Source organism: Microtus pennsylvanicus, chromosome 10 (genome assembly GCF_037038515.1).
Source record: "Microtus pennsylvanicus isolate mMicPen1 chromosome 10, mMicPen1.hap1, whole genome shotgun sequence".
NCBI lineage: Eukaryota > Metazoa > Chordata > Mammalia > Rodentia > Cricetidae > Microtus > Microtus pennsylvanicus.
This window is the reverse complement of record NC_134588.1, coordinates 22,830,064-22,857,047: the sequence shown is the minus strand read 5'-3', so window position 1 is coordinate 22,857,047 and position 26,984 is coordinate 22,830,064. Positions and strand designations below refer to the sequence as shown.

General features: G+C 45.5%; 1 protein-coding gene across 1 annotated transcript in view; it reads left to right on the top strand.

Annotated features, from left to right (window-relative positions):
• The window catches only part of Map3k19 (mitogen-activated protein kinase kinase kinase 19), a 40,361-nt gene extending 16,614 nt beyond the window's left edge, over positions 1–23,747 (top strand). Inside the window, exons 7-14 of the mRNA XM_075987397.1 lie at positions 2,454–2,544; positions 5,430–5,502; positions 8,093–8,337; positions 8,999–9,042; positions 13,951–16,377; positions 18,649–18,798; positions 21,363–22,060; positions 23,194–23,747. Of these exons, the coding sequence (XP_075843512.1) occupies positions 2,454–2,544; positions 5,430–5,502; positions 8,093–8,337; positions 8,999–9,042; positions 13,951–16,377; positions 18,649–18,798; positions 21,363–22,060; positions 23,194–23,260 (3,795 nt within the window). The 3' untranslated portion in view covers positions 23,261–23,747. The remainder of the gene's footprint in view (positions 1–2,453; positions 2,545–5,429; positions 5,503–8,092; positions 8,338–8,998; positions 9,043–13,950; positions 16,378–18,648; positions 18,799–21,362; positions 22,061–23,193) is intronic.
• The last annotated feature ends 3,237 nt before the right edge of the window (positions 23,748–26,984 follow it).

Genomic DNA, 26,984 nt, shown 5'->3' with positions numbered 1-26,984 from the left:
GTCTTGAATAAAGTTATTAAGCCCACTGTGAGGCCTCCATGTTCATGAACTAATTACTTCCCAGATTCTGCTTCCCACTATCCTGCTTCGAGAGCTAGGACTCCAACATAAAGTCTTTGTTGAGAGACAGGCATTCTGTCTGTCTGTAATCTGTCATGTATGCGGGTAACACTGAAGGTTCTTGCAGCTTTGCCTACTAAATTCCGTGTCATATGGTTCCATTTATTTTAAATAGTTTTTAGTTCTTTCATTAATGTTTTCCTTTCAGCGTAGAAGTCTTTTTATTTTAGCATATTTTTAGCTTCTAATGGTATTTAAATTTGTGAATTAAATGTATTTATGGGGAGTGGAACTCACATACATGCTAACAGTGCACATGGAAGTCAGAAGACAACTTTTTGGGAGTCAGCTCTTTCTTCATACCTTGTGAGTCCCAGGATCAAATCCAGGTTACCATTCTTGGCAGCAAGTGGCTTTCCCTACTGAGACATCTCCTCGAAACTCCAACAGGGTTTTGAAGAAATCTGCTCACAATCTAGTTTCCTAAGCTCTATATTTTCCCCACCCTTCTTTCTCTCAGGTTTTAGAATCTTCTGACAGTTGTAGTGTTTTTCAAGTTCACAAAGCTCTAGTGATAGGACTTAGTTATAGGACTGAGACTAAGAAATGCCCTTTGCATTTAGAAACTTATTTTTGAGACAGGTCCCATGCATCCCAAATGGTTTTAAACTCCCTAGGCAGCCAAGAATGACCTTGAACTAGGAAGCCTCTACCTCTACTTCCCAAGTGCTCAGATTATAAGCATGTACCGGCATTCCCAGTTTTATATGGTGCTGGGGACATTGAGCTGTATCCCCAAGCTGACTGTAGAAATCTAAAAGCACAAAATCAATTGCAATAACTTCCAGTACAGGGGCTTATCATCAGCAATGTCTCTGAGGGCTGGCAAGATGCTTCAGAAGGTAAAGATGCTTATCACTGGGGCTGGGAGCTGGAGAGATGGCTCAGAGGTTGGGAGCACTGGCTGCTCTTCCAGAGGACCCAGGTTCAGTTCCCAGTACCCACATGGCAGCTTACAACTGTCTGTAACTACTGTTCCAGGGGATATGACTCCCTCATACAGACATACATGCAGATAAAACACCAATACATGTAAAATAACATTAAATAAAATCTTTTAAAAAGAAAGAAAGGAAGAAAGAAGAAAGGTGTTTTCCACCAAGCCAGACTACCTGAGTTCAGTCCCTGGGACCCACATGGTGCAAGTAGAAACCGGAACCCCACAAGCTGTCTTCCAGTCTCCACATGCTCCCTGTGCCACAGGCATGTGGATTCACAAGTACCCACACAGAAATAAGTTCAATAAAAAATGTATCTTAAAACATGATGACTTCTATCATACTAAGAAAACATTTCCCTTTAAAGAGCTCTAAGTACATTTTTATGAATCAAGTTGACTTTCAAACATAAGGCTTATTTTCTAGAAAGCCAATGGAAGTTTGAGGAGCTACACCCCTGGATCAATCAGATCAGAAGGCAGTCCTGGTGAAAACTGTGATCCATTTTGCTGCCTGCTTCCGCCCAGGGTTCTAGCTGCAGCTTCCACAGGGGCAGGGATTTCTTCTGTAATGCTCCAGGGAAGAGCAGTGAAAACAGACATTGTCGTCCCCCTCCCCCCCCCCCCCCCCCCCCCGTTGCTTCCCTGCGACTGTGGCTGAAGGATTCTTTCCACTTATCCTTGCAAGTCAAATTCACAGCAGCTTAGCAACCGAGATGCTAAACCCATAAAGTAGAAAGTACTGAGGGTCTCTGTCCTTGCGTTTCAGCTTTGATCTTCAGCTTTCATTATGCAGTTAATCATATCTGCTCCAAGGAATGAATCTTCCTCGTTGTTTTTGTCCTAAATACTTTATCTAATTAAGAAAGAATCTATGGTGTCAAACTTTAGCCTTCAAAAGTCAGCATTCACCCTACAAAAAATTTAAAAAAATAGTATGTTGAATCACTGTTTTGTTTAAATAAAACAAAAACTAAACAGTGCATGTGTATGTGTACATGGATGTGGAGGTCAGAGGTCAGCCTTGATTGTGGTTTCTCAGGAGCCTGTCCATCATGGGTTTTTTTGTTTGTTTGTTTGATCATTGGGTTTTGGTTTTTTGTTTGTTTGTTTGGCTTGTTTTGGGGGGTTTTGTTTTTGTTTTTCAAGACAGAGTTCCTTGTGTAACAGCCCTCACTGTCCTGGAACTCACTCTGTAGACCAGGCTGGCCTAGAACTCACAGAGATCCACCTACCTCTGCTGGGATTAAAGACGTGTGCCAGCACTGCCCAGCTAACAACAGGCTTTTAAATGTAGATTCTGGGCCCTGAACTCAGGCCCTCATGCTTGTATGGTGAATGTTTTACTGAGCATCTCCCCACAGCCTCACTGAGCTTTCTTTCTGTGATTTTTCAGGACTTTGACCTTGAGGATGACTGCAGTCTGTCCATACTGGCTGGGGAAGGAGGAGCTCCCAGGGGTGAAGACTGGTCTTGCCGGACAGAAGGTATTTGTTGTAAGAGCCCACTTGTTTGTTCCTGGCTGCTCAGTCCCAAAATAATCACACACAAACCATATTATTTGCAATACTGTTTGGCCAATAACTTAAGCGTATTTCTGGCTAACTCATATCTTAAATTAACCCATCTCCATTAATCTGTGTATCACCACAAGGCTGTGGCTTACCGGGTAAAGTTCCAGCATCTGTCTCTGGTGGGGATACATGGCTTCTCTTTGACCTCACCTTCTTTCTTCCAGCATTCAGTTTAGTAGTGCCCCCCCTCCGTCCTATCCCATGTCCCCATCCTGTCCCCCCCCCCACCTGCCCCAGTTCTGTTCTGCCTTGCGCAGGCCTAAGACAGTTTCTTTTCTAACCAATGTGGTATTCACAGCACACAGAGGGGAATCGCACACCAGGTATTCACTTCCATCTATGAGTTATCCTTAGAGATTGCACTGATTCTTGGGGTTTTCTCAGAATTTCAGAAGTGTGTGGGGCAGCTCCAAAAACACAGACAACCTGGGCAGTGGTGGCACAAGCTTTTAATCTCAGCACACGGGAGGCAGAGGAAGGTAGATTTGTGTGAGTTCGAGGTCATCTTCATCTACAAGAGCTAGTTCCAGGACAGCTAGAGCTGTTACACAGAGAAACCCTGTCTCGAAAAAGAAAAAGAGAGAGAGAGAGAGAGAGAGAGAGAGAGAGAGAGAGAGAGAGAGAGAGAGAGAGAGAAGCAAGCAAGCAAAAAATCAAAGCAGGGCTGGAGAGATGGCTCAGTGGTTAAGAGCATTGCCTGCTCTACCAAAGGTCCTGAGTTCAATTCCCAGCAACCATATGGTGGCTCACAACCATCTGGAATGAGGTCTGGTGCCCTCTTCTAGCCTGTAGACATACACACAGACAGAATATTGTATACATAATAAATAAATAAATATTTTTTAAAAAAAATCAAAGCAAAAACAAAACAAAAAATCGACAGACTGAAGATAAAAACTGGTTCTGGAGACACAGCTCACTCAGTAAAGTGCTCGCTTTGCGGGGCCCTGAGTTTGGCCTTCAGAGCCCACATCAAAAGTGCTGGCTGTGGTGGTGTGTGTTTATAACTCCAGTGCCCTAGCCTACCTGGTGAGCTTCCTGTCAGTGAGAGACCCAAAAAAGAACAAACCACAAACAGCCAAGATGGAGTGCCTGCGGATGACACTCGGACTTGCCCCTCGCCACACCCGCCATACTCCTGCTCTTCCGGAGTTGATCCCACGCCTGCCAAGCCAGCAGGCACAGCCCCTGCCAATTTTGTTTTTTGTCACCTTCCACCAGTCCTTTCCTCTCGGCAGCTCCCAGCAGCTCCAGGAGTCTATTCATTTCCACATCCAAATACGCTTTCCGCAGCCGTCTGTGCCCTGCTTCCCTGTCCCAAGCAACCTCCTGCCTTCCTTAGACTTGCTTCTCACCTCTCCAGGCTGAGCAGACTTCAGCAAACCTGAAAAAACTGATTAAAATAAGTGAACCCTGCTTCCCCTCGAAAGAGTCTTGGAGTCAAAGTGCCTTTGATTTTCTTTTCATATAAACAATTTATTTAATATTATTTTATGTGCATTGGAGTGAGGGTGTATGATCCCCTAGAATTCGAATTATAGACAATGTGGTCTGCCATGTGGGTGCTGGGAATTGAACTCAGGTCCTCCGGAAGAGCAGCCAGTGCTCTTAACCCGTAAGCCCCAGCTGTTAACTTTCATAAACTTTAAAGCCAAATTCTCAAACGTCCAGCATTGTCCTGAAACACTTTTGTGGGGGCAGATTTAACTTATTTATTCTGTTTAACTTTGGGGCAACTTGCTGTTTGAAATGCTGGTTTCTTTTCAAACAGATTTGTAGTGTTTTGGGTTCTCATACAGGCGACGTGAGATTTCTGCTTTATCTCCACAGAACTTTTGAACTTTAATAAGTCAAAGAATCAATGATCTTTCTGACAAAATTTCTCCTCACAGTTGGTCAATTTCAGTTAATATTTCAGTCTGTGAGGCGGGTATCGTCAGTTACACTTACAAAAGAAGGAGTTCTTGTCTCCACACAAGGCACTGTTTAGTCAGAGACTGTCATTTCCATCTGAAAGATTTAAAAATTTTAAATTACCTTTGAATTTGCGTACACACACACACACACACACACACACACATATATATATGCACACATACACATATACACATGTGGATATACACCCACCTCAGCTCTACGTGGAAGTCAAAGGACAACCTGCCAGAATCAGTCCTCCCCTTCCACCATGGGGGTCCTGGACATTAAACTCAGCTTATTGAGCATGGTGTCAGATTCCTTTCCTCTAAGCCCTCCTATCCTGCATCTGGAAGTTATCATAAAACCAACCTTTTGATATTGTGGCATGACATTGTCATCCCCAAAGTTCACATTTGACAATAGTGCACTTGTAGCTACACACACACACACACATACACACACATCCTCATGATATTTTAATCAAGTATATAATTTTGTGTTTGGCCACATTCCCTGCTGTCTGTACCTACATAGGGCCATGGGCTGGAGATGGGGCTTACCTGACACACCATGTCGTCCATATGCTGGAGAAAATGGCTAAACTCAATCCCCCAGATAACATTTATTCTATAATCTTTAAGAGTAGATTTATCTCTGGGTGGTGGCAGCAAATGCCTTTAATCCCAGTACTCAGGAGGCAGAAGAAGCAGGTGGATCTCTGTGAGTTCCAGGACAGACAGAGCTGTTACACAGAGAAACCTGTCGTGAAACCTCCCCCACCCCCACCCAAGACTTATCGAAATAGACCATGTGTTTTTCCCTCCTCCATAGGGCATTTATTGCTTTCTTACTTTTTCTACTCCTGTCATGACTTTTTACAGGTGTTGAGATTTTTGTGACATTTCCACCAGATCCTCCCCAAGAAACAAGTCAAGAAGATTTGAGAGAAATCAAGTAAGGAATATCTTCCCAGGTATTGGATTATAATTTAAGGAGAAAATATGACAGTTGTGTAGCAACGAATACTAAGAGGAGGGGCCAGATAATAAACACACATTATAGGTGTGGGAGCCATATGGTGTCTGTTGTGATGATGGAGCTCAGCTGGTAGGAATACTCGCTGTGCAAGCATGAAGATCAGAGTTCAAATCCCCAACGTCCATGTAAAAAGCGTGGCATGAGTGTATGTGTGCCTACAACCTCAGCACTGTGGGAGGCAGTGACAGGAGGATACTGGCACTTGCTGGCTACCAGTCAAGCTTGAGGTTTAGTGAAAGACCTTATCTTGAGGGAATAAGGCAAGGAAGGTTATAGTGGGACACCCAGTGCCCTCCATTGGTCTCCACATCAATGCTCTCAGAGGAGTACAACACCACACACACACACAAACACAAACACACTCAGAGATATGCACACATGCTATAGAAACAGGCTTGCCTTAGTTAGGGTTTCTATTGCTATGAGGAGACACTATGAGAACTGCGACTCTTATGAAGGAAAACATTTAATTGGGGCTGACTTACAGTTTAAAGGTTTAGTCCATTATCATCATGGTGGGTGGCATGCAGGCAGACATGCTGCTGAAGAAGGAGGTGAGAATTCTACGTCTTGATTCATAGACAACAGGAAGTGAATTGCCTCACTAGGAGTGGCTTGGGCATATATTACACTTCAAAGCCCACCTCCACAGTGACACGCTTCCTCTAACAAGGCCACACCTAATAGTGTCACTACCTGTAGGGCAAACATTCAAACGCATGAGTCTATGGAGGCCATACCTATTCAAACCATCACAAGGCTGAAGGTCTAACTTGGCTCCAGGGCCATGGTATACCTACAGGGCTCCAGAGAAATGGTGTCCCAAGTGTGGTTCTGTAGCCCCATGACCAGCACAAGATAATGCTAGTATAGAACATGAGAGTAAACACTGAAAAGTTGTAATTTGATAACACAATCTATATCTATTGATCAGATGATGAAAAATGGAGCCTGTTCTCTGTATGGTTTTGATTCTTTAGTTTTTAATATAGTTGACAAAAGTTGAATTGGAAGGTTTTAAGGTGGGTCCTTCCAGTTCTAGAACTCAGGAGTCAGAGGTAGGAAGCTGGTTACACAAGCTTAAGGTCAGTCTGGTTTACACATCAAATTCCAGGCCAGCCAGCCCTGTTGGGAAATGTCCTTCCCTAGAGAGATGTAAATAGTATCTACCTTCTCTTTACTCGGCCCCAGCCACAAACTAACTAGAGTATCACTCTGCCAGAGTTCACAGAGTTTACTCACAGAGCATGGGTGAAGGGCTTACCGGAGCATGGGAACCCAAAGCAGCCACACTGGAAAGTCTTCAGACGGTATAGATGTTGGCTTCTCCAGAGCCAGGCGGATAGAGCCCCCCTTCAGTTAACCTTCCCCAGCGTTTTTACTCTACACCTCCTGAGATCCCACGCAATTAGGACAGATTTGCACACAAATGGTTGGGAGGATAAGCTGGACTCTCCAGCGAGGCTCCACGACCCTCCTAGTAAACTGGCTAGAGATAATCTCTTCCAAGCAGTCACAGCCAATTTGATGAAAATGGCAGCTGTTTTGCGTGGAAGATAACTCTACAACAATAGCAAGACTCTGTCTCTCTCAAAGAACCAAACAATGACAGTGGAGCAGAGGACGCAGCTAGTTGGCAGAGTGCTTTCTAGTATCCAAGCCCTGAGTTTGATACCCAGCTCTGCATAAACCAGATATGGTGGTGCATGCCTGTAATCCCAACACTTGGAAGGTGGAGGCGGGAGGTCTAGAAGTTCAATGTCATTCTTGGCTACATAGCTAGTTTGGATTACAGGAAACCCTGTCTCAAAAAATAAAAAAAAAAGTAAGAAAAATAACTAACAAAAATAGAAACTGGCTTCCCACGGCAGACAGTTTGGGGAGTACTGGACTGGCTAATTAATACCTTTAAAGACACAAGACAGTGGGCAGCTCCTGTCCCAGCTTTTTGTCTTTGACTTTTGTGTTCCGAGAAACAGGGAGAGTGAAGTAGGACTGAATCCAGAGGGCAGGGCTGGCAGGGTCAGGCCAGAGCACAGAGGGGCCTTGTTCTGTTAGGGTTCCACAACTCAGCTTAGCCAGGCTGCTTGGTAACTCACTTTCCGAACTTCCCAACCAAGTCAGACTGGCCTATGACCTGCAGGTCTGGCGATATGAGGAGTGTACGAGGCAGTTTTCTGTAGCTGGCAAAATATTTAAGGTAACAAGCAAAAAGGAATTTATTTTGTTTTCAGAGGTTTGTTCCACAGTTGCTTTTTTGGGGGGGGGGGTTGTTTTTGGCTTTTGGTAAGGCAACAGCGTATCATGGAGGAGAGTTACTTCCTTCATGGTGATCACAAAGAGAGCAGGCCAGTACTGGGGAGTACCAAAACCCCCAAGAGCATTCTCCCAATGAATTAATTTCTTTATATTAGGCCACCACCTCCAACACCATCATGTGGTAGGGATGCAGAGGGACCATCTGAGATCACCAGCAAATGAGTTTTTTCTATCTCTTGCCTCTCAGTCAGGTGACATCAGGGCACCAGGAGTGGGCACAAGTGTACTCTGTCTCTCCACCAAATGAAGAGGAGATGGGGGGCCTTGCGGTAAGACCTTCCCTTCCGAAGAGGGCAGGAAGTTGTGAGGAGCTCTGTGGTGCAGATGCGACCCTCTTACCACGGAGACCTTGTCTAGACCCAGGAACCGCTACGTCTGCAGCCAGGGAGGAGGCGCCCCACGATCTGAAAGTGCAGCCAAGAGAATCTGAAGGTGAGTTGAGCGTTGTCTGTGTGTTTACTTTTAAAGCTCCCATACAAGAATACATTGTGTGGCAAGCACAAGGCCTCACCTTCCCCTGCTCCCCCTTTTCTCACCCCTTCTCCTTCCTATTCGTCCCCCTTTTGCCCTGAACAATTTTACTTCTCTGTTCTTACCATATATGCACACATGATTTTATGTATCTCTATAAAAATTCTAGAAACCACAAATGAGAGCAACCACATTAGGCTGAGCAGTTAATTAATCCTACCGTGGTGCTGAGGTGATAACTTGGTCAGTAAAGTGCTTGCAAGCACAAGGATCTGAGTTCAGTTCCCCAGAACCAATGTTTTAAAAAAAAAGTCTTGTCATTATAGCCCAGAGGTGGCCCGTTCAGGAGGATCTCTGGGGCTCCCCGGCCAGCCAGCCTAGCCATCTTGGCAAGTTCCAGGCCAGTGAGAGGTCTTATTTTAAAAAACAAAACCACAACAACCCCTCCTGACGGCTTTGGCCAGAGGCTTTCTGGAAACATGCCGTACCACCGTGCACACTGCACAGGAAGAACACACTCTGAAACACTGTCCCATGCATCTTAGCACCTACACTGCTCCATCCACAGACTTTTCACCTTACTGCTAAAAACACCTGATTCCTGTTTGTTTTTTCCTTATAGCGTCTCCTACTTGTGACGTGAGATACGGTAGCCGAAGAATTGAGGTAAGATTAGCGCCACGTGTTTGACTTGATTAAAAAACAATAAGCTCGGTGTCAAATCCTTAGTAATGGTGTGGAGGAAAACTTAAAAACTAGGCCTGTTTTACGGAGAAGTCAATTATTCATGGGAATATTATCCCTTGCTCTGTGGGTTACTTCTCTGGGCAGTTTCCTGCCCCCTGCTTAGTAAGGTGACCGGGTCTCTTAGTGTTAAGGGTTCCTACAGGTATTGCCACTATCAGGAAAGGGACCAAGGAGAGATAAGAATGAAAGTTGGGGACAGTGCCGTTTTTGCAAGCACTGGGTCAAGACCTCCAGGGACTGACTCTGTGACCTATTTTCTTACACATTTAAACATAGTAGAACTTGTGTCCTGTGACCTTTCCAGTAGGAATGAATTCTGTTGAGGGCTAAGCAGAGGTCAGGGCTAGGCCTAGAAAAGGATCTGTGATGATTACAAGGATAGATTCTATTGGTGGAGCATGCAAACTCACCGGGCCTCTTCACAGGGATGCATTCTTTTCCCTTAAGACAAAGTTCAGGGTTAGGACCTAAACAATGCTCAGGATACTGGGGAATCAAGAAGCCTGACTCATAGAATAGCAATGGGCCACCAGGCTGATGGGCCACTTTCCACTCTGGCACTCCAGGTGACTAGGCGTCAGCCATTTTCTTCCACTGAAGAAAACAGGCCCATGTGATTGGCAGTCCAGGTTTCTCCAATGCTTATTTGAAGCTGTGATTCCTGCCTCTTAGTTTTCTTTCTCTTTCTTTCTTTCCTTTTTTTGTTTTTTTTGAGACAAGATTTCTCTGTGTTGGAGCCTGTCTTGGTACTAGCTCTTGTAGACCAGGCTGGCCTCAAATTCACAGAGATCCACCTGTCTCTGCCTCCCGAGTGCTGAGATAAAGGCGTGTGCCACCACTGCCCGGCTCCCTCAGTTTTCTTTCATTCAACTCTTTTTGTTTGTTTCTTTGTTTATTTATGTATTTAAATTTTTGAGACTGGGTCGCACTATGTAGCCCTGGCTAGTCCCAAACTCACAGAGATCCAGTTCCTCCTGCCTCTGCCTCCTGAGTGCTGAATGCAAGCTGTGAGTTACTACACCACTCAACCTTACATTTGTCCAAGTCCCAGGTAATCTTTTGCCATTTACTTCCTACCTCCACGGTGGGGAATTTTTCCTGCTTCTGTAATTTAAAAGGAAGTTTCTGGGAAGATATTCATCATTTTTCAGTTTTTTCAGTTCTCCCCTGGCTTTCAGTGTTATAAGAAACATAGAAACATCTGCGCATACCTGTGTATCAGCACGTGAGAGATACCTGTGTACACCTGTGCATCAGTACGTGAGAGATACCTGTGTACACCTGTGCATCAGTACATGAGAGATACCTCTGTACACCTGTTTATCAGCACGTGAGAGATACCTGTGTACACTTGTGTATCAGCACGTGAGAGATACCTGTGTACACCTGTGCATCAGTACATGAAAGATACCTATGTACACCTGTTTATCAGCACGTGAGAGATACCTGTGTATACTTGTGTATCAGCACGTGAGAGATACCTGTGTACACCTGTGCATCAGTACGTGAGAGATACCTGCGTATACCTGTGCATCAGTACATGAGAGATACCCGTGCACACTTGTGCATCGGCAAATGAGTGATACCTACCTGTGCACACCTGTGTATTAGCATGTGAGAGATACCTGTGCACATCTGTACATCAGCATTGAGAGTGCTTTTGAAAGGGACTTCTTAGTACTGGGAGGCTCCTCTCCCCCTTCCCCTCTTCTCTCTTCTCTCTTCTCTCTCTTCTCTCTTCTCTCTTCTCTCTTCTCTCTTCTCTCTTCTCTCTTCTCTCTTCTCTCTTCTCTCTTCTCTCTTCTCTCTTCTCTCTTCTCTCTTCTCTCTTCTCTCTTCTCTCTCTCTCTCTCTCTCTCTCTCTCTCTCTCTCTCTCTCTCTCTCTGTGTAGATGTTCATGTGGCCAGAAAGCAACCTCAGGTGTTGTTTCCTGGGCACTGTCCACCTTGCTTTTTGAGACAGAGTCTCTCACTGGCCCGTTACACTATGCTTTCCAGTCAGAAACTCCAGGGATCTGTTTTACACCCCACCCCAACACTGGGATCTCAAACTTGTTTCACCCTTGCTAGCCTTTTAAATGTGGGGTCTGGGGACTGAACTCCGTTGTTTGTACTTGCCAGGCAAGCCATCTCTTCATTCTTTATTTTCTATTTTTTGAGAAATGGGGAAAAATTCAGGCAATAAAATTGAGGGAAATATGTTTCACCTAACACCTGAATTTCTAATATCTGGGTTTTTTTCCTACCTGCTTACAACTGAAAATTTAAGTTATAGCTCTCAATCACCATGAACAATTCATGTTTACAAATGATCTGATATAGTTAGATATGGAATTTGTATACATGAGAAAATGTCGCAAAGCTAAGAAAACACCCACTTGAGGACTGACTAGTTTAACAGGCTCAAATGCTATCGTTTGCATTGCACTGCCCCCTTGAGGTCAGACCTAATTAAAACTAGCTGAGTTTGAAATACTTTGGAGGGCAAAGGAGAATAAAGAGCTGTTGAAGAGACTGGAGAGATGACTTAGCGCTAAAGAACACTTGCCACTCTTGAGGACCTGGATTCAGTTTTTATTATACATATGGTAGCTCACAACTATCTGTACTCCAGTTCCAGGTCATTCATACACATTAAATAAGTATTTTTTAAAGGGTACTGAGGTTGTTATTTTCTTGTTCAGAGATCGTCATGCAGTTCAGACTGTCCTCAAACTTGCTCTGTGGCTGAGGATAACCTTGAACTCCTGATCCTTTGGTCTCCACTTCCAGAGCCCTGGGATCACAGACATGCCCTACCACATCCAGTTTGTGGGCTGCTGGGGGTGGGATCCAGGGCTTTCTGCATTCTGGGAAAGCACTACCGACTGAGCAGCCTACCCAGTTCTAACTTTCCAATTCTAAAGCTGTTCCCAACTAAACGACTCAGCAAAGCACGGATGAGCGTTTTGTTCCGCAATCCCTGAGGTCATCCATCATGGAAGGACTGTTATAGGACATGTGACAACAAGTTTAAATGGATCTCAAGAGGGCTTCAAAACAGTTTAATCAATCCTTTGGAAACTAAAAAGAAAAGAGAAAGAAAATATTTTTCATCTTAAAACTTAGCATTTAAGCTGGTGTTACCTTTAATCCCAGCACTCAAAGCAGAAGCAGATGGATCTCTGAGTTTGAGGATAGCCTGGTCTACAGAGTGAGTTCCAGGACAGTTGGGCTACACAGAGAAACTGTCTCAAGAAAATAACAACAAAAAACCAAAGCAAAATAACAAATAAATTATATATATATATATATATATATATATGTCTTGACATATAAATTTGAGCTTTGAATTTTTTTAATTTGATAAATATGGGTTTTTGTCTGTATGCATGTCTGTGCACCGTACACATGTGTGGTGCTATGGAAGCCAGCAGAGGGTGTCAGATCCCCTGGGACTAGAATTACAGGCTGTAAGCCACTATGGAAGCTGATCCCAGAGCAGCCAACATTCAGCCACTGAGCCATCACTCCAGTCCTCTTACTTTAGCTTGAAAGGATTTATTTTGTTATTTTTATTATGTTTACATGTGTATCTCTGTGTATGTGTGCTGTGTGCATGCAAATGCCTGAGGAGGTCAGAGGCATTGAGTCCCCTAGAACTACAGTTGACTTACAGGCAACTGTGAACCACCCAACATGGGTTCTGAGAACCAAACTTAAGTCCTCTGCAGGAGTAATCCTTACTCTTAATTTCTGAGCTATCTCACAGCCCTTAAGTACACCTTTTAAAGGAATTGTTTAATCTTGGTTCTGAAAAGTACTAAGAATGATATTTTAGTTTTATATTGATTTCCCCCCTCATTTTTGGTGTTGAAGAATCAACCTAGGGTTTCATGTATGCTAAGCATACACCATACCCCTGAACCAAATCCCAAGCTTAGAGATTTATTTTTTTTAAATATTTATTTTTATTTTGCTTGTGGTGTGTGTGTGTGAGAGAGAGAGAGAGCGAGAGAGAGAGAGAGAGAGAGAGACAGAGAGAGAGACTATGTTTATGTAGAAATCAGAGGACAGATTCGGGGAGTCAGCTCTCTCCTTGCACCGTGTGGATCCCAGGAATCAAACTCAGGTCACCAGGCTAGGTGGCAGGAGGCTCCTTTACCCAATAAGCCATCTTGCCGACCCTGATTTAGGTTTTAAATTTTATGTCTGCATGTATTTATTTGCTTATTTGTTTATTGGGAAGTATTCTATCCCAGGCTGTATATAGTCTATGACTTACACTTCTCTGGTCCTCCTGCCTCCACCTCCCCTGCATGGGGTTAAGGAGTGCACATGATGCCCTACTTACACGACGCTGGGGCTCAAACCAGGGGTCACACACGCAGACCACGCAGACCAGCACTCTACTAACTGAGCTCTACCCCAGTGCCAGATTTTGGTTTGAAAAATTGTGATCTTGCCTGTCGGTGGTGGCGCACGCTTTTAATCCCAGCACTTGGGAGGCAGAGGCAGGCAAATCTCTGAAAGTTCAAGGCCAGCCTTGTCTACAAGAGCTAATTCCAGGACAGGTTCCAAAGCTACAGAGAAACCCTACCTTTAAAAAAAATTGTGATCTTTCTGGCCTGTTGACATATTGATGTAGCCGGATGTGGCTAATGGTAGAGCATTTGCCCAGTATGCACAGGCCCTGGATTTGATCCCCAACTCTGAAAAAAAAATGTGATGGAGGCAGAGGCAGGCAGATTTTCAAGTTTGAGACCAGCCTGGTTTCTGACTTTAAGTCAGGGAATATGGTACTTAGATATTTTTCTGCATTTATTGTTTTTTTTTCTCTTTTTTTAGTTTCTGCTGCCACCGCTATCACTCTTGCCCATGAGATCTTGTGTCCTCGATGAGGAAAAGAATCACAAGTTCCCAAGACACAGGAAGAGAAGAGTCCCAAGCCTCACCCACCCTGTACCCAAGCTCTTGGAGCCTCTTAGTCAGTCAGCTGAGTTCAGCTCATCAAAGCACCATCAAGATGTCACATGGAAGGGACCAGCAGAAGGGAGCCTTAGGGCTTCTGACAGTGCCATTTGGTCTAGAAACTTGTTCACTTTCCAGAAGTTGAACCATCCCAGAAGACAGGGAGAAGTGGCGGAGAGTTGGCTATCCCAGGAAATGGAAGGATGGGACAAAACTGAAACCTCTTGCTTGGAAGAAGGGCGAGCTTTGGTTTCCTGTGAGAGTGTCAGTGAAGGCAACCTTCCCATGGGGAAGGAGAGGGGTGGTGAGTGCCATGCTAGTGAGCCGAGGAAAGGTGGTGAGGACTCCCAGGATCCTTCATTGATCAAAAAAGAGGGCTCAACAGCCAGAGCGTTTGAACAAGATTCAGAAGTTGTGTACACCACTCTCAGCAAGCCGCTGGACACCTCGAATGCGGAAATAACCCCAGCTGAGGAAAAAGAGAGCAGACATGAGAAAGGTCCTGACCCCAAAAGCAACTCTTTACCCAAAGCTGGAGCAACAGAACCACACGCTGTGTTAGAAGAGGTTAGTGTTCTTAAGAACATACCCGGTGTGAACTCTGATGGCCCCACTGAAGAGCTGCTAGAAGGTCACAGAGACACAGAACAGAACAAAAAAATATCAGCAGAGGAATCAACCAAACCAGAAACGAATGGTATGGTGCCTCTTATCCAAATAGCATTCCCTGGAGAAGGAACACCCAAGGAGCCAGCCACGGCCAAACCAAACCTCCAAAAGAGAAAGCACACGGCACAGAAGACCAAGGGTTTCAACACACTTGCTCAACAAGAGCAGAACAAACTCCAGGCAAATACTCACAGAGCCAAGTTGGATTCAAGGGCCAAGGCAAGAAGCAGACCACCTCCCACACTCACCGTTTCTATTCAAGCTTCCATAAAGCCCAACAGGCATACAAACAACATAAAAACTCAAGTGTTCCCTGCTTTGGAACACATGGACCCCAGACCTCATCTGTCGCCCAAGTTTCAAAGGAGAGCGCCTCTGACAGAAAAAAAGAAATCAACACATCAGATCCAGAAACCCAAAAAGCAAGCATTTCCTCGAATCAGTAAAAACTCAGGTATCAAAAAACCAAGTGTTCCCCTCTCGGTTGAAACAACAGACCCAAGACGGCACTTCCTGGATTTGAAGTATAGTGACATGTTCAAAGAAATCAATTCGACTTCCAATGGACCAGGAATCTACGAGATGTTTGGGACTCCAATTTATAGTCACATTCGAGAGGCAGAAAAGCATGAACACAGATATTACCATGAGATATGCAGAGCTCCACCGGGCCGATGCATCGCCAGTAAAAGCCAGCCTTCCCAAAGCGACAGAAGCCGCAATAGCAGAGCAAGACTTCTTCAGAAGAGACCACACATTAAACCCCCAAAGACTTCCCTGGGTCTCAAGGAAAACCACAGAGGGTTAATTTCTAAAGAAAAGGGATGCAAGGCTTCAGGTAGCCATGCAGAGGGTGGCGTTTCAGAACCAGATTGGCAGGTGAAATCTTCAGGAAATGGCTCTCTGTCTCCCAAAAATGAAGTTCAGCTCTCGAACTTGACGCCAATCCCCGAGCAAGCCCCTGAAGAGAAAGAAACCCCTCCTGTCTCGGATCTGTCCATTGTTGAGGAAATCTTCATGGAGGAAGGGGCAGAGGAAGGAGGCATTTTTGCCAGTGATATACTGACCCAAAGCCTTGGAGATCTGAAGGAGCTTGAACAGCAGCACCACCAGACCCTGCTTGTCCCTTCAGAAAACAGCTGGGCTGTGCTTAGCAACAAGAGTTTAGGCAAGCTTGTGTCCCCAGAAACACGGGATCTAGACCCTCTTGACAAAGTAAATGCTGACCAGGTGTTCCTGGATTACCTGGAATTCGATAGTCTTTCAGACAAGTCTAAAACACCCGTGAGCCTTTCGAGTTTCTCTTTCCACGAGAACCTAGAAAGTGCACCTTCCCCCACAGAACAACACTGGACACATTCTTTGGATCAGGATAGCTTAGAAAATAACTCTGTCACTTATCAAACATTTGGAAATAGCTCACAAGAAACCTTAGACCCAGTAAAGAATGAAGACTTGACGGATGAGTTGCTAGGTTGTCTAGTTGAAGAACTGTTAGCACTCGATGAGACAGATAACGGCTCCTGCCAAACAACGACAAAGGAGGCAGATGCGGAAAACTTGAACCTTGTCTTCAGTAGAAGAGGGAATACCATCGAAGAGTTGGACAGAGAGACAGCAGACGTCAAACTGCAGGTTGGTCTGATTGGCATCAGAGGTGCGCTGGGGGGGAAGGACCTCAGAGACAATCTGGTTCAAAACCCTTATTTTTAATTACGCGTGTGTGTGTGTGTGTGTGTGTGTGTGTGTGCTTGCAAGTGCACAAGTGTGCACACATGTGACATGACATATGGGTAGAAGTCGGAGATTCCTTTTGGGTCTTCTCTCTCCTTCCATCAGTTTGGCCCCCGGGATCAACTTTAGATCATCAGGCTTAGTGCCGCCTTTCACTGAGTTAGTGGTTCCCCACCTTCCGAGTGCTACGACCCTTTCTCATAACATTATTTCGTGGCTTCTTCATAACCGTTATTTTGATAGTGTTATGTTATGAATCATAATGTAAATATCTGGTATGAGACCACTGTGGGGACGGGAGTCATCTTGCTGGCCCCTAAAAATCCTTATTTTTTAAATAAAGAATCATGAACCCCAAATAGTAATTTTTTCTTTTTGTTTTTTGAGACAGGGTTTTTTTGTGTAGCCCTAGCTGTCCTAGATCTCTCTCTTCAAACCAGGTTGACTTTGAACTCAGAAAGATCCACCTGCCTCTGCCTTCCATGTTAGGATTAGAGGCATGCGCCACCACCACTAGGCTTAGGCTACAATTCTTTACTGTGTCTGTTTTCTTCTTTGAGACAAGGTCTCTTGTAGCCCGGGCTGGCCTTGAACTCATCACTTAGCTGAGAATGACCTTGAACTTCTTTTTCTTTTTTAATGAATTTATTTTACATCCCGACTAGTTTCTTCTCTCTCCTCTCCTCCCTCCCATTCCCTCTGCATCTACACTCCCTCTGAACTCACTTGTCCTGTTTCTGCTCAGCAAGGGGCCGTCCTCCCATGGGTATCAGCAAAGCGTGGCGTGTCACCTTGTAAGACTAAGCACTTCTGCTTGTATTTAAGCTGAGCAAGTTAATCCAGTATGAGGAACAGGTTCCCAAGAGCCAGTCAAAAGCATTAGGGACAGTCCCTGTTCCCACTGCTAGGTAGACCTACAGGTAGACCAAGCTATAACACTGTTACATATATGCAGAGGGCTTAGGTTGGTTCCATGTAGGCTCCAGGCCTTGAACTTCTAATCCTCCTGCTTCTGCCTGGTTTATGTGGTGCTGGGGATGGAACACAGGGCTTTGGGAATGAATGCTAAGCAGGGACTCTGCCTGTTGAGCCGCATTCCCAGTTCTCACTGTGGACTTACTTCTTAAATTTAGCTAGTTTGATGCTCTACCTTGAGATCACCTGGAGTAGATTAACAAAGCAAAACTATTTAAGTAGGTCGGTATTTTGTTCAATGATGACATTTTCAACCAATGGCAGAGAATTTCTAATGATCATCAGACAGTTACAAAGTTGTCAGCTCTAGACCCTCATGATTGCTTAACAAACAAAAACAAACCAAATCTCACAATGTTTGAAGTAAGTTTATGATTTTGTGTTGTACCACATATACTCATAGCTGCTCTAGGCTGCATGTGGCTGTGGTGGGCTGCATGCGGGTGTGGTGGGCTGCATGTGGGTGTGTTGGGCTGCGGCTGCATGCGGGTGTGGTGGGCTGCATGCGGGTGTGGTGGGCTGCATGCGGGTGTGGTGGGCTGCATGCGGGTGTGGTGGGCTGCATGTGGGTGTGTTGGGCTGCAGCTGCATGCGGGTGTGGTGGGCTGCATGCGGGTGTGGTGGGCTGCATGTGGGTGTGGTGGGCTGCAGCTGCACTCGGGTGTGTTGGGCTGCATGCAGGTGTGTTGGGCTGCGGCTGCATGCGGGTGTGGTGGGCTGCATGTGGGTGTGTTGGGCTGCAGCTGCATGCGGGTGTGGTGGGCTGTACGCGGGTGTGGTGGGCTGCATGAAGGTGTGGTGGGCTGCACCCGGGTGTGGTGGGCTGCATGCGGGTGTGGTGGGCTGCATGCGGGTGTGGTGGGCTGCATGCGGGTGTGGTGGGCTGTACGCGGGTGTGGTGGGCTGCAGGCAGGTGTGGTGGGCTGCACCCGGGTGTGGTGGGCTGTGGCTGCACGTGGGTGTGGTGGGCTGCATGAGGTAGCTTTATTTATAATCACAGCACCTGGGGCAGAAAGGCAGTATGGTCAAAAGTTTGAGGTCATCATTGGTTACATAGTAAGTTGGAGGCCAGCCTGGGCTACCTGATACCTTGTCTCAAAAAAGGAGGAGGAGGAAGAGGAGGCAGATCTCTTGTGTTCTCATCAACTACCCACAACAAGCCAGAGTTTAATGGTAATTCTTTTCTCATTTTCCCAGAGGTGTATTAATGGGTTCAGGATATATGACAAGGAGGAAAACTTTCTGAACTCAAATGAAAAGAAGACACTTTCTGACAAGAGTTTAAAACACGAAGAGGCTGTGTTCTGGACCAAGGGTGAGGTCCTTGGGAGAGGAGCGTATGGCACAGTAAGTTCACCTTGAACCCTAATGCTAGAACTGTCCACCTGTCCCCACCCCTCTCTCCCCACTCTCTGTACTTAGAGCATTTTCAGCTGGAAGCGCAGAAAAACCCAGACTTCCTTCAATGTTTCTTTCTTTATACATCGAAAAGGTGTGGAATTGATTTGATGTTGGCATGGATGGTTTTAGAGACTTAACCATTTCCTCAAGATGGGCTGTCTCACGGGCTCTGCCCTGCCTCTTGCTCTCAGACAGTGACCATGCACTTCCAGCCTCTCTGCATTCCAAGTTCAAGCCCTGCCCTAACTTTTTTTCATTGTTTCCACAAGACGCCAGACAAAAGCAGCCTAAGGAAACAATGATTAATTTTGGCTCACAGTTGGAGAGTCTAGTTCATCACCTGGAGGAAGTCCTGGTAGCAGAAGCATGAGGCAGCTGCTCACACGGCATCCTCAGTCAGGAAGCAGAGAGGGACGCTGTGCTCAGCTCCCTTTCTCTTTTTATTCAGTCCAGGACCCCAGCTCATGGGATGGTTCCAGCCACATTCAGGGTTAGTTAACCAAATTTAGAAATTCCCTCACAGACATGCCCAGATGGGAGTCTCGTAGATGAATCTAGATTCTGTCAAGTTGGTAGTCAATAGTAGCCATCATCACGAACCTATTGGGAAGGAAATCTCTCCCTCCAGAGGCTCACCATAGCAGTGGAAAAAGGGAGACTTACTACAATGGGGACAAACTCTAATGTTGTTCTTTGTGTTTGGGGAATAGTATAAATGACCACCTAAAGTTTTGGTGGTCTAAAGAGTACTGAATAGACAGATGAAGAATAGACTGACCCTGGCCCAAATCTATGGGTCTTTAGCTGGGGACACTTCAGGAACCCACAAAAAGGTGAGATAAACATGAGCCCCAGAGCACATCGGAGATCACATTACAGGACCTGGTGTGTAGTGATGAGGTGAGCAGGCCTGCTTTTTGTCCCGCCCAGCTCCCGCATGGCTAGCTTTACACCCGAAATAACAACACACAAACTGTATTCTTTTAAATACTGCCTGGCCCATTATATCTAGCCTCTTCTTGGCTAACTCTCATATCTCGCTTAACCCATTTCTAATAATCTGTGTAGCACAAGGTGGTGGCTTACCGGGAAAGATTCTAGCCTACGTCCATCTTGGGTAGGAGCTTTATCGCATCTGCCTCACTGCCTTCTACCCAGCATCCTGTTCTGTTTACTCTACCTACCTAATTTTCTATCTTATCAAAGGGCCAAGACAGTTTCTTTATTAACCAATGAAAGTAACACATAGACAGATGACCCTCCTCCATCACTGGTGGACTCTATTCTGACTTAACCCTGGTGTTTTCTTTTGGTGAGGGGCTTTCCCAGAGCAGCACCTGATATTCTCATCAGAGAAATACATGAGGCAAATGTCGTTTCGGTTTTAAGGGAGAATGGAGGGATGGCTCAGTTGGTAAAGTGCTTGATTTGCAAACATGAGGACCTGAGTCTGATCCCCAGGACTTAGATAGAAACTGGGTGCGGGGCCACACACCTACAATCTCAGCACAGGGGAGGAAGGGATGGGAGGGGCCTGAGGGCTCCATGGCTAACCTACTCGGAGAATTCTATGTTTAGAGAGAGACTCTGTCTCAAAATAAATAAGTAAATAAATAAGAGAAGCAATTGAGTGAGATATCCAACGTCAGCCCCTGGCATCCATTTGCACACACAATTCCACAGACACATCTGACCACATCTGGTGCAGCGAGACACACTGTAATCCTAGCACTCGGGAGGAAATGGCAGAAGAATCAGGAGTTTAAAGTCATCTTCATCTACAAAGTGAGTTTGAGGCACCCTAGGCTACATAAGACATGGTCTTCAAAAGACAAGAGAAAGGGTGGAGAGATGGCTTGTTAGTTAAAAACACTTTCTGTGCTCCTGGAGGACTTGAGTTCCATTCCCTGCCTCTATCCTCATCGGGCAGCTCATAACCATCTACAATTCCAGTTCTAGGTGATCCAACTGCTTCTGCCACACACACACACACACACACACACACACACACACACACACACAGAGAGAGAGAGAGAGAGAGAGAGAGAGAGAGAGAGAGAGAAAGAGAGAGAGAGATACACACATAATTACATGAATAAAAATAAAAAGACAATCTTTTCTAGACAGGGTCTTACTATGTAGCCCTGGCTGACCTGCAACTCTGTAGACTAGGTTTTCCTTGAACAGACTGAGATCTCCCTGCCTCTGCCTCCCACGTGGTGAGATAAAAGCATGTGTCAAGATATCCAAAGCAAGACAAGCAAGCAAAAAAAAAATCATAGAAACTCATCTAAAACTACATGGCTGGGGGATGATTATTAATCAGTGTGCCACCTGTCCATCACGCTTGCTCACCGCCATCTCGAATGCAGAGTTTCCTTAACTATGTATCACTCAAGTCGGGGATGGATTGATTAGAGGACAAAATCAGCTTGGGAAGTGAGGGAAAAGGCAGCTTTGAACACACTGCGCTGTCACGAAGTTGGTAATACGTCCTGGCTTGTTTGTAGGTTTACTGCGGGCTTACCAGCCTAGGGCAGCTGATCGCTGTAAAGCAGGTGGCCCTGGATACTTCGGATAAATTGGCCACTGAGAAAGAGTACCGGAAGCTGCAGGAGGAGGTGGATCTGCTGAAGGCTCTGAAGCATGTAAACATAGTGGCTTACCTAGGGACATGCTTGGAGGAGAACACAGTAAGCATCTTCATGGAATTTGTCCCCGGTGGCTCCATCTCTAGTATTATACACCGCTTCGGGCCCCTGCCTGAGATGGTGTTCTGTAAATACACAAGACAGATCCTGCAAGGCGTTGCTTACCTCCATGAGAACTGTGTGGTCCATCGAGACATCAAGGGAAACAACGTCATGCTCATGCCAACGGGAACAATAAAGCTGATTGACTTCGGCTGTGCCAAGCGTTTGGCCTGGGCAGGCTTAAATGGCACTCACAGTGACATGCTGAAGTCCATGCGCGGGACACCATACTGGATGGCCCCTGAGGTCATCAATGAGTCTGGCTACGGAAGGAAATCAGATATATGGAGCATCGGCTGCACCGTGTTTGAAATGGCCACCGGGAAGCCTCCTCTGGCTTCCATGGATAGGATGGCAGCCATGTTTTACATTGGAGCCCACAGAGGCCTAATGCCTCCTCTCCCCGACCGGTTCTCAGAAGCTGCTGCAGACTTTGTGCGCTTGTGCCTGACCAGGTAAGAAAGTCAAAGAAGGGAGAAGAAGCAATTATTCCCTTCATGACGTGTGTGTCCCATTCAAAGTTCTGTTTCAGCGGCTGGCAATGAGTTGGCAGAGTGCTTGTCTAGCATGCAGTTCAATCCCAGCACCTGCATACACTGGGCATGCTGGACACCTGTAGAATCAGCACTCAGGAGGTGGACGTGTAAGGGTCAGAAGTTCAAGGCCAGTATGAGAGAGTGAAAGCCTGTCTCAACAAACAGACACACCCTAACAGTATAACCACCTACTTATAAAGGTCTTTCAGACTATGAATTCTTTTGGTTTGTTTGTTTTTTCTTGAGACAGGGATTCTCTGGAACTCATTTTGTAGACCAGGCTGGCCTTGAACTCACAGAGATGCCTCCCCAGTGCTGGAATTAAAGATGTGTGCCACCACCACTGCCCAGTGAATTATTTTTTAAAGTTAGATATTTATTTAATTCTTTGAACAAGTTAGGTTTAACCTTTTTAAAAAAACTTGAGACAAGGTCTCACATAGCCCAGGATGCTCTCAAGCTCCATAAATCCATGCTTAGCCAAGGATAGCCTTGACTCTCTGATCTTTTTGCTTCCACCTCAGTACTGAATCATGGGTGAGCACAACCAGGTCCAGTCTGCACAGTCCTTAGGACCTTGTATATGCTAGAGAAGCACTTCCTCCACTAGCACAGCCCCGGTCTGTAGGTATTGCTGTTAATCCTCACTTTACAGGGGAGCGGAGTGTGTGTCACTTGCCTGAGATTACAGTTAATCTCAGTTAAGTTGGAGTTGAAGCTTGAGCTGGTCCCTTGGATGAGCAGTTGTGCCTCCATCTTTATTTTAAGTTGATTAATGTGTGTGGGGGTGTCTACAGCATGTGTGGATGCCCGAGGAGACTACCGGAAGAGGGCACCAGATCTCCTGGTGTTGGAGTTACAGGTAGTTGTGAGCCACCCAACATGGGTACCAGGAAATGAACTAGCGGCCTTTGCAAGAGCAACAAGAGCTGGTAATCCGTTCCACCTCTCAGTCCCTGTGCCTCCGTCTTTATAATTGCATCAGACTCATGCAGATCGTGGTAGTGGTCATGTTACTGTGTGCCGCTTCTAATGTGTTTTCTCCCTCTTAGGGACCAGCACGAGAGACCTTCTGCTCTCCAGCTCTTGATGCACTCCTTCCTGAAGAGAAGCCAGTGAGCATGCACCAACTTCCCAGTCTAGACTCCCCGCCCCCACTCCTGGCTCTGCTGTGGGGAATGATGGTTAAGGGATGTATTTTCCTATGATAAATTCATCCTAGCCCAATCTAACCAGATCCTGCAGCATCAATGGCAAGTTTTAATTACAAACTGACCTTAAATGTCAGGCATGACTGTCTATGTGCAAGAGAAGAATTTCATAATAATAATTTTTAAAAACCCACCAAACCACATTCCAGTGTTTACAATTTTGATTGCCCAAGAACTATCTCTATTGCTTTACATATTTCTTTTAATATTTTTTGAACAGGGTCTCACTGTGTAGCCCTGACTGTCCTAGAACTATGTAGATCAGGTTGGCATCAGACTCACAGAGACCAGTCTGCCTCTGCCTTGGAGTGTTGGGATGAAAGACATGCATCACCATATCTGGCTTACTTCCTTTAATTTTAATAGTTCAAAATAAATGGCACACATTTTAGCCGATACTATGCTTCTTTATTTGTGCACGTGTCTGTGTCTGCTTATATGTGTTTACATGTGAATCAGAGATTGGCATTTGGTGTCTTCCTCTGTTACTCTCTACTTTATCTTTTGAGGCACGGTCTCTCCCTGGGCCTGGCAAGCCAGCTAGTCTTGCCAATGGGTGACTTCACCTCCCTCAGGATGTTCTAAAAATTATTTTATGTGTGCCCGAGTGTGAGCACAGATGTCCACAGAGGCTGGATGACGTCAGATGCCTGAAACTGGAGTTACATATAGGTAGTTGTGAGCCACCTGATAGGAGTGCTAGGAATTGTACCCAGATCCTTTGCAGGAGTAGCATATGCTATTAACTCTGCGGAGCCAGCTCCAGCTCCTCCCCACTGATTTTTCAACTTGGGTGTGGGGGATTGAATTCAGGTGCTCAAGGTTGGACAGCGAGCACTTTAATCACTGGCTTATCTCCTCAGCCACCCACGATGTAAATCTTGCAAAAGAAGTCTGGAGGAAGTGGGAAAAGTAGGGTAAGGGATCCTAGGGATAGCTGACAAACCTGGTACCTGGCAGAAATATATATATGCCATGCTTTAGCTACCAGACTGACTCCTGGAGCAATAGATCCCAAGAACTTGGAATTTCCCCAGGAATCTCACAATGACCTTCCATTCTAGAAACCTTAGGGTATATAACAGGAGGAGTTGAGGGCCTTGTATTCTCCCCCCCCCCCCCCCCGAATGCAGAAGTCTTCAAGAAGCTGGGTAGCTGTTTACAAATCTTCACTGCTAAGCCTGCCTACTCTTCTAAGTTCTAGTTTTAAAAATATACCTTTTAGGGGCTGGAGAGATGGCTCAGTAGTTAAGAGCACTGGCTGTTCTTCCAGAGGTCCTAAATTCATATTCCAGCAGCCACAGGGTGGCTCACAGTCATCCGTAATGAGATCTAGTGCCCTCTTCTGGCTTGCCAGCATATATGCAGGAGGAACACTGTATAATATACATAATAAACTTTTTTTTTTTAAAAAAAACATAGTAATTTTTCTTTTGCTTCTCTGTTTTTTGTTAATATATGTTCTTTGATGCTTCCTCACTGTCTCTCTGAAGACCCCTGTACTGGCTACTTTTATGTCATTTTGACGCAAGCTAGAGTCACATGAGGAGGGAATCTCAACAGAGAAAATGCCCTGTGTGATTGGCCTATAGGCAAGTCTGCAGTACATTATCTTAGTGATGGATGTGGCAGGGCCCTATCCACTGTGGGTGGTGCCACCCCAGGAGTGGTGGTCCAAGGTGCTAGAAGAAAGCAGGTTGAGCTGGGCAGTGGTGATGTATGCCTTTAATCCCAGCACTCAGGAGGTAGAGACAGGCAGATCTCTGTGAGTTCAAGGCCAGCCTGGTCTACAAAGCGAGTTCCAGGACAGACTCCAAAGCTACAAAGAAATTCTGTATTGAAAAACCAAAATACAAAGCTAACAAAAACAAAACAAATAAAAAGCAAAATTAGACCGCGTCTGCGCTGGTGAGCAGCCAGTAGGCAGAGTTCCTATATGGCTTTTGCATCAGCTCCCACCCCCAGGTTCTTTTCCCTGTCTTTCCTGTCCTGACTTTCCTCAGTGAAGGACGGTGATGTGATAGTGTAAGCTGAAACAAACCCTTTCCTCCCAAGTTGCTTTTAGGTCATGGTGTTTTATCACAGCAATAAAAACCCTATGACAACTCCCCTCCTCTCCTTCCTCCAGCTGCTGCCCACCTCTACGCCCAGCCTTAAAGGCACGACTTTTCTTATGTCTCCCTCCTCCCAGCAGCTGTTGACATTGACCGCATGCCCGTCCTGTTGTGTTCCTTTCAAAAATTTTTTTAAAGATTTATTTATTATATATACAGTGTTCTGACTCCATGTATGCCTGCAGGCCAGAAAGGGGCTCCAGAGCTCATTACAGATGGTTGTGAGCCACCATGTGGTTGCTGGGAATTGAACTCTTAACCACAGTGCCATTTCTCCAGCCCATTTTTCAAACTTTTGTTTTTTGAGACAGTTTCTCTCTAGCTTTGGAGCCTGTCCTAGAACTCACTCTATAGACCAGGCTGGCTTCAAATTCAGAGATCCACCTGCCTCTGCTTCCTGAGTGCTGGAATTAAAGGCATGCACCACCATTGCCTGGCCTCTTTCAAGCTCTAAATGGTCCTAGACTGTTAAAAAAAAAAAGAGTTCAAATAATTTAATTATTTAATGTGTGGTCATAACCCTCCAGCTGCTTTCCCTGCAGCTTTCCAGTTACATGACCTGACAGCTGCTCTTACTTCAGCGAGTCAAATTACATTCATAGGGAGAACTAGCTAAGCCTAAAACAGCATGTAAGCTTGTTAGAGAATTCTGGTTACTTCGTTCGAGGTCACCTCCACTGTAGTTACTCAAGTCTTTTCATTATGAAGTTTATACACTTTTATATTGCTAGGCTATGTCTGATGTTTTGTCTACTAAACTTGAATTGTTTAAAGATTATGCTCAGCCAGGCTGTAGTGCTGCATCCTGCTAATCCCAGCACTTGGGAGGGGAGGTATTTTTTTTTTATTATTTAATTTAAAAAGTTTATTTTCCATTTTACATACCAACCCCAGTTCCCTCTCCCTACCCATTTCCCACTCCCCTCCATTTCTCAGAGGGGGTAAGGTCTTCCTTGGAGAGTCCACAAAGTCTAACACCAAAGTTAAGGCAGGACCAAGCCCTGTATCAAGGCTGAGCAAGGTATCCCACTATAGGGAATGAGATTTTTGTTGTGTTTTAAGACAGGGTTTTCTGTGTGGCTCTGTAAAGATCCGCCTTCCTTAAAGGTGTGCACTACCACTGCCCAGATAGAACTCATCTCAATTTGCTATTTTGAACTTTGCAGCAACTGACTACTTCTGTTGATGCCTGTTAAAACCTCTGGGGAAGCAGGGAGGAACAAGGCATGTTTTCACGGTTACAGACCGCAGCAAAACACACTGACAAGTCAACCCCACTTCTGTTGATGTAGAATCCTGCACAATTTTGGATTAAAAACCTTCAAAATAGCTTGGCAGTGCTGGGGAGATGGCTCAGTGAATAAGGTGCTTGGTGTGTAAGCATGAAGAAATGAGTGTGGGTCCCCAGCACCCACATAAAAAGCCACACAAGGTGGCATGCACATATAACCCCAGTGCCAATGCAGAGCAGCAAGATTATAGGGGCTCGCCGGCCTGTCAGGACAGCCAATTGGTGAG